Source organism: Belonocnema kinseyi, chromosome 6, assembly GCF_010883055.1.
Source record: "Belonocnema kinseyi isolate 2016_QV_RU_SX_M_011 chromosome 6, B_treatae_v1, whole genome shotgun sequence".
NCBI classification, from domain to species: domain Eukaryota; kingdom Metazoa; phylum Arthropoda; class Insecta; order Hymenoptera; family Cynipidae; genus Belonocnema; species Belonocnema kinseyi.
Window position 1 is genome coordinate 17,789,009 of NC_046662.1, and position 7,817 is coordinate 17,796,825.

Consider the following 7,817-nt stretch of genomic DNA (forward strand, 5'->3'; position numbering starts at 1 on the left):
AGGTTTCGAAAATTTCTATGGTTTGAAATATTTAAAAAGATTTGATAAATGTTTCAATAATTTAAAAAGATATCGCTGATTTCACAAGGATTTAAAATATTTTAAAAGTTTTGCAATATTTCAACAGATTTCACAAAGATTTTGAAAATTTCAAAGGAAATATTTAAATAGATTTTATAATGTTTCAAAAATTTAAAAAGATTTCGATGATTTCACAAAGATTTCAAAAGTTTAGAAATATTTCATCAGGTTTCACAAAAATTTTAAATGTTCGAAATATTTAAATAGATTTGATAAAGGTTTCAAATATCTAAAATGATTTCGGTAATTTCACTTCAAAGATGTCACAAAGATTTTTTAAAGTTTTGAAATATTTCGAAAATTTCAAAAATTTCAAAGCTTTGAAATATTTCAACAGATTTGATCAAGATTTAAAAAGTCTCCAAACTTATTTCAGAAGCGTGGAAAAAATTTCAGTAAATTTTCCAAAGATTTAAAAAATCTCACGAAGGCTTTTATACCAGATTTCAAGAGTGATCACCTCTTCAATCACATTTTTTTCTATCACTAAAAAAAGAAATTCCGAAATTCTAAATTCAGCCCAAAATACTAAAACAATTGTTTCAAGACTCTAGATTTACCTAAAAGAATTCCTCTTATTAAAAAAAAAAATGCCACGTCTCTTTGTCCGAGTCTTCCAGGTCGTTCAGCAAAATTATTTCCTATTCCAGGACGTGAATATCGACCTGAACAAACTTCCCAGTAACGACGCATATCACAAGACCGGCGCGCAACTAAATCCAAAATTGGAAAAGCTCGAATTCCCCAGAAACAATATCATTTACGTCCGCGACTTGGGCCAAGGCGCCTTCGGCCGCGTTTTCCAAGCAAAAGCTCCCGGTTTAATCCCCGGCGAAGAATTCTCGAACGTCGCTGTAAAAATGCTCAAAGACGAAGCCACTGACGATCTCCTCGTCGATTTCGAACGCGAGGCCTGTCTGCTCTCCGAATTCGATCATCCCAATATCGTAAAATTACTCGGCGTCTGTGCCCTGGGTCGACCAATGTGTCTCATTTTCGAATACATGGGTCGCGGCGACCTCAACATATTTCTCCGCTCTTCTTCCCCCGGAAACTACATTGTCCGCAATTTCGAGAACGATGGCTCCTTCACCGATTCTCATGTGACGCACATGGATCTGATCAATATTGGCACGCAAGTCGCCTCCGGGATGGTTTATTTGTCGGACCGGAAGTTCGTTCATCGCGATTTAGCGACGAGAAATTGTCTGATTGATGATCAGATGGTGGTGAAGATTGCGGATTTTGGACTCTCGCAGAAGATCTATCTCCAGGATTATTACAAAGGCGATGATCAAGATGCAATTCCCGTGAGATGGATGCCTCTCGAGAGTATTTTGTACAATAAGTATACAATTGAGTCCGATGTTTGGGCCTTTGCGGTCTGTCTCTGGGAAATTTTCAGTTTTGCTCTTCAGCCTTATTATGGAATGACGCACGAGGAGGTTGTCAAGTATATCAAGGAGGGGAATGTGCTAAAGTGTCCGGACAATACGCCGTCGGCGGTTTATGAATTGATGAAACTGTGTTGGAGCATGAGACCCAGTGAGCGGCCCACTTTCAGGATGATTCACGAGACCTTGGAAGGCATCAAAAGCGAGATGGAGGCTGAGCAGAAATCGGAAAGGACACCTTTAAGGGTTAATAATTGAATCAGAGGTTTGAGATAAAAGGCTTTTGGTGGAGCAGGGTGGCCGCTGGGTTTGGAAAAACCTAGAAATGAGGGAAAAAGTCGGGAAATTTCGTTGGTGAGGGACTTTGGAAACAAAAAATAGCAGAAGTCAAAGAATTTATGCAATAAGCTGTTTATGGTCATTTTAATTTAAAGGGATTTTAATCAGTTCAAGGGTTTTAAATATCGTAGGGTATTTATAAAAAATTCTAAGGAATTTTTAAGTATTTTAAAAACCTTCAAAGGAGTTCAAAATATTCATAATTTGAAAAGATTCTAAAGATTTTAGGGTATTTGTACAAATACCAAGGAATTTTCAAAAGCATAGATTTAAATAATTTAAAGTTATTGCAAATGCTTTTACGGCATTTTTAAAAATTCAACGGAATTTTTAGGAGCATTAGAAAATTTCAAACGATTTATAAATATTTTTTAAATTTTAGATTATCTAAAAATATTCCAAGACTTTTGGAATAGATTTTAATAATTTGAGGAGATTTTAAATGATTTTTCAAAAGATTTAAAATACTTGAGGGTGTTAAAAAATTTTTAAATAGATTTCAATTATTTGAAGTGATTGTAAATAATTTTATGGTATATTTAAAAATTTCCAGAAATTTTAAAAAGCATTAAAAAGTTTCAAGATATTTCAAAACATTTGTAATATTTTAGGGTATATAAAATTTTTAAAAATAGATTTCAATAATTTGAAGTAATTTCAAAAGATGTTACTGTATGTTTAATAATTCCAAGGAATTTTCAAAATTCTTTAAAACTTTAAAGGAATTAAAAAAATTTGTATTTAGTTTTTTGGGCATTTAAAAATATTCCAAGACTTTTGGGATAGATGTTAATAATGTCTGGAGATTTTAAGTGATTTTACGGTATATTTTAAATTTCAACGGAATTTTTAGAAGCATTAAAAAGATTGTAAATATTTTAGGGTATTTAATATATTTAATAGATTTCAACCATTTTTACTGAATTCGAATAATTATTCGGTATTTTTTTTAATTCCAAGAAATTTTCTAGCGCCTTAAAAACTTTCAAGGGATTTCAAAAGGTTTTAAATGCTTTAGGGTCTTTTACATTTTTTAAATAGATTTCAATAATTTGAAGTGATTTTAGTCAATTTTACGGTTTATTTTAAAATTTCAACGAATTTTCAGGAATATTAAAAAGTTTCTAAAGTTTTAAAAATATTAAAAATATTTTAGTGTATTTAAATTTGAAAAATTTTAAACATATCAATAATTTGGAAGTTATTTCAAATGATTTTACGGAATTCTTAAAAATTCCAAAGATTTTTAAAAAGTACTGAAAAGTTTTAAGAGATTTTTAAACATTTTTTATGTTTTAGGGTATTTAAAAAAATTTTATGCAATTTTCAAGTGTTTTAAAAACCTTCAAAGGGTTTTAAAATATTGCAAAGATTTCAAATATTTTATGGCGTTTTAATAGATTTTGATAATTTAAAGCGATTTTAAAGAATTTAGGGTATTTAAAAAAATTCCAAGAAATTTTCAAGCGCCTTAAAAACTTTCATGGAATTTCAAAAATTTTTATTCGCATTTTAGAATATTTAAAAATATTTCAAGGCTATTTGAACAGATTTTAATACTTTGAGGCGATTGTAAATAATTTTCCGGTATTTTTAAAAATTCTAAGGAATTTTAAAAAGCATTAAAAAGTTTCAAGAAACTTCAAAACATTTAAAATATTTTATGGTATTTTCAAATTTTTTAATAGATTTCAATAATTTGAAGTGGTTTGAAATGATTTTAGGTATCTTTAAAATTTTAACGAAATTTTGAGGAGCACTAGAAAATTTCAAACGATTTCAAAATATTTCAGGTTATTTAAAAAAATAAAAAATTTCAGGCATTTTCAATAGATTTTAATAATTTGAAGGGATTTTAAACATTTATCGTATTTACAAAAATTCCAAAACATTTTCAATAGTATTAAAAAGATGAAAAATATTTTAGGGTATTTAAAATTTTTATTAGATTTCAACCATTTTTATTTAATTCGAATGATTTTTCGATATATTTAAAAATATCAAGGAATTTTCAGGACCATTCAAAAATTTCTAGAGATTTAAAAGTATTAAAAATATTTCAGGGTATTTAAATTTAAAATTTTTTTTCATATGAATCAATAATTTGAAGTAATTTAAAATGATTTTAGGGTGTTTTGAAAAATTTCACATAATTTTAAAAAGCATTAAAAAGTTTCAAGAGATTTTCAAACATTTTTTTATATTGTAGGATATTCAAATTTTTTAAAAATATATTTCAATAATTTGAAGTAATTTCAAAAGATTTTACTGAATGTTTAAAAATCCCAAGAAATTTTCAAGGTCCTTAAAAACTTTTAAAGAATTTCAAAATTTTTTATTTACATTTTAGGGTATTTAAAAATATTTCAAGGCTATTTGAACAGATTTTAATAATTTGAAGGGATTTTCAAGATATTAGGGTATTTTTAAAAATTCCTAGGAATTTTAAAAAACAACAATATTTCAATAGAGTTCAAAACATTTTAAATATTTTAGGTTATTTTCAAAGTTTTCAATATATTTCAATAATTTAAAGTTATTTCGAATGATTTTAGGTATATTTAAAATTTCAACGGAGTTTTTAGGAGCATTAGAAAATTTCAAACGGTTTTAAAATATTTCAGGTTAATTGAAAAAAATTCCAGGCATTTTTAATAGATTTTACTAATTTGAAGGGATTTCAAAGATTTATGGTATTTTAAAAAATTTTAAAGGATTTTCAAGAGCATTAAAAAGATTTAAAATACTTTAGGGTATTTATATTTTTTAAATTTTTTAATAGATTTCATTAATTTGTATTGAATTAGAAAGATTTTTCGATATTTTTAAAAATTCCAAGAAAATTTGAAGCTTCTTAAAAACTTCAAGGGAATTCAAAATATTTAAAATAATTTAGGGTGATTAAAATTTTTTAAAAAGATTTTAATCATTGCAAGTGATTTTAATAGATTTTAATAATTTGAAGGGATTTCAAAAGATTTTACTGAATGCTTAAAAATCCCAAGAAATTTTCAAACTGCTTAAAAACTTTCAAGAAATTTCAAAATTTTTTATTAAATTTTTTAGGGTATTTAAAAATATTCCAAGATTTTTGGAATTGTTGTTAATAATTTGAGGAGATTTTAAATGATTTTACGGTATATTTTAAATTTCAATGGAATTTTTAGGAGCATTAGAAAATTTCAAACGATTTCAAAATATTTTTTACATTGTAGAGTATCTCAAAATATTCAAAGACTTTTGGAATATATTTTAATAATTTTGGGAGTTGTCAAATGATTTTATTGTATTTAAAAAGAATTTTACGGATTTTTTAGAAGCATTAGAAAATTCCGAACGATTTCAAAATATTTCAGGTTATTAAATAAAAAATCCAGGCATTTTTAATAGATTTTACTAATTTGAAGGGATTTCAAAGATTCATGGTATTTTAAAAAAGTTCAAAGGATTTTCAAGAGCATTAGAAAGATTTTTAATATTTTAGGGTATTTAAAATTTTAAATAGATTTCAACAATTTTTATTGAATTCGAATAATTTTTCAGTATTTTTCAAAATTTCAAGAAATTTTCAAGCGCCTTAAAAACTTTCAAGGGATTTCAAAAGATTTTAAATACTTTAGGGTGTTTTAAACTTTTTAAAAATAGATTTCAATAATTTGAAGTGATTTTAATATATTTAACAGTTTATTTTAAAATTTTAAGGAATTTTCAGGAACATTAAAAAATTTCTAGAGATTTAAAAATATAAAAAATATTTTAGGTTATTTACATTTTTTCAATTTTTAGTATATATCAACAATTTGAAGTTATTTCAAATTATTTTAAGGTATTTTTAAGAATTTCAAAGATTTCTGAAAATAATTAAAAAGTTTCAAGAGATTTCAAAAAATTTTTTATATTTTAGGATCAAAATATTCCAAAGTTTTGAAATATTTTATGGTGTTTTAATAGATTTTGATAATTTGAAGCAATTTTAAAAAATGTAAGGTATTTTTTTAAATTACAAGGAATTTTAGAAAGCATGAAAATGTTTCAAGAAATTTAAAAACGTTTTTTATATCTTAGGGTATTAAAAATGATTCGAAGTAATTTTTAAGTGTTTTAAAAACCTTCAAAGGATTGCAAAATATTTCAAAGGTTTGAAATATTTTATGGTGTTTTAATAGGTTTTAATAATTTGAAGTCATTTCAAAGAATTTAGGGTATTTTTAAAAATTCCAAGGAATTTTAAAAAGCATTAAAAGGTTTAAAGAGATTTCAAAAAATTTAAAATATTTTAGGGGATTTAAAAATTTGTTAAAATAGATTTAAATAATTTGAAGTGATTTCAAAACATTTTACTGTATGTTTAAAAATTCAAAGGAATTTTCTAGAGATTTCAATTTTTTTTACATTTCAGGACATTTAAAAATATTCCAAGGAATTTTAAAGAGCTTTAAAAAGTTTTAAGAAATTTCGAAAGGTTTGAAATATTTTAGGGTATTTTTATTTTTTTTTAATCCTTAATATAGATTTCAATAACTTGAAGTGATTTTAAATGATTTTACGATTTGGTTTTAATTCTAAGGAATTTGTAAAAGCGTTAAAATGTCTTGAGAGATTTCAAAAAATTTGAAATATTTTTGAATATTTAAAAAAATTCCAAGAAATTTTCAAGAGCTTTAAAAACTTTTGACAAATTTAAAAATATTTCAAAGTTTTTGAAATATTTTATGGTGGTTTAAAAGAATTTAAGGCGTTTTTAATAGATTTCAATAATTCGAAGAGACTTCAAAGGATTAAAATTTTTTTCTTAATTTTCAAATAATTAAAAATTATTGTAGGGTGTTTAAAATTTTTTAAATAGATTTCAATAATCTTAAGTGATTTTAAATGATTTTACGTTTCTTTTTTAAATTATGAGTAATATTTTCAAGAGATTTCAAAAATTAAAAATATTTTAGGGTATTTTTTAAAATTTTTGAATAGATTTCAATAATTTGAAGTGAATTCAAATGATTTTATGGTATTTTTTAAAAATCGACTCAATTTTCAAGGTCCTTAAAAACTTTCAAGGGATTTCAAAATAGTTTGTACATTTTAGGATATTTTGAAAAATTTTCAGGAATTTTTATGAGCTTTAAAAACTTTTAAAGGTTTTTTAAAAATATTCCAAAAGTTTTGAAATATTTTAGAGCGTCCTAAAAGAATTCGAGGTATTTTTAATAGATTTTAATAATTTAAAGGGATTTCAAAGATGTATGATATTTTTAAAAATTCCAAAGAATTTTTAATAGCATTAAAACGGTTTTAAATATTTAGGGTAGTTTTTTTTTTACAGATTTCAATAATTTGAAGTGATTTCAAGAGCGTTAAAAAATTTCAAGAGATTTCAAAAGATTTTAAATAATTCAGGGTATTCTTAAATTTTCTAATAGATTTCAATAATTCTAAAATAATTTCACATGATTTTACGGTCTTTTTAAAAATTCTACGGAATTTTTAAGGGGATTAAAAAGTTTCAGGAGATTTAAAAATTTTTTAAATATTTTAGGGTATTTAATTTTTTGAAATTTGTAATGGATTTCAATAATTTTTAGTGAATTCAAATGATTTTACTCTATTTAAATAAATCCCAAGAAATTGATAAGAGCCTTTAAAACTTTCAAGGGATTTCACAATAATTTTTACATTTTGGGGTATTTAAAAAAATTCTAAGGAATTTCCAAGAACTCTATAAACTTTCAAAATATTTCAAAAGTTTTGAAATATTTCACGGTATTTTAAAAGAATTTAAGACATTTTCATTAGATTTTAAAAATTCAAAGGGATTCCATATCATTTTAAAAGTGCATTTTCTTCTCTTAAATTTGAAGAAAGTTTTTAATATTTTTAATATTTTAGTGTATTTTCAATTAAAAGCATTTTTCAATAGTTTTCAATAATAACTTTCAAGGGATTTTAAAACATTTGAAATATTTTAGGATATTAAAAAAAAATTAAATCTGTAAACGATTTCAAGAG

General features: G+C 24.3%; 2 protein-coding genes across 2 annotated transcripts in view; one reads left to right on the forward strand and one right to left on the reverse strand.

Moving 5' to 3' along the window:
• Positions 1-1,917, forward strand: part of LOC117175164 (tyrosine-protein kinase transmembrane receptor Ror2-like) — a gene marked incomplete at its 5' end in the record, with an annotated part of 8,523 nt that extends 6,606 nt beyond the window's left edge. The window contains one exon of the mRNA XM_033364763.1: positions 732-1,917. Within this exon, the coding sequence (XP_033220654.1) occupies positions 732-1,733 (1,002 nt within the window). The remainder of the gene's footprint in view (positions 1-731) is intronic.
• The window catches only part of LOC117175282 (tyrosine-protein kinase transmembrane receptor Ror2-like), a 28,306-nt gene continuing 22,223 nt past the window's right edge, over positions 1,735-7,817 (reverse strand). Inside the window, exon 6 of the mRNA XM_033364992.1 lies at positions 1,735-1,794. Within this exon, the coding sequence (XP_033220883.1) occupies positions 1,735-1,794 (60 nt within the window). The remainder of the gene's footprint in view (positions 1,795-7,817) is intronic.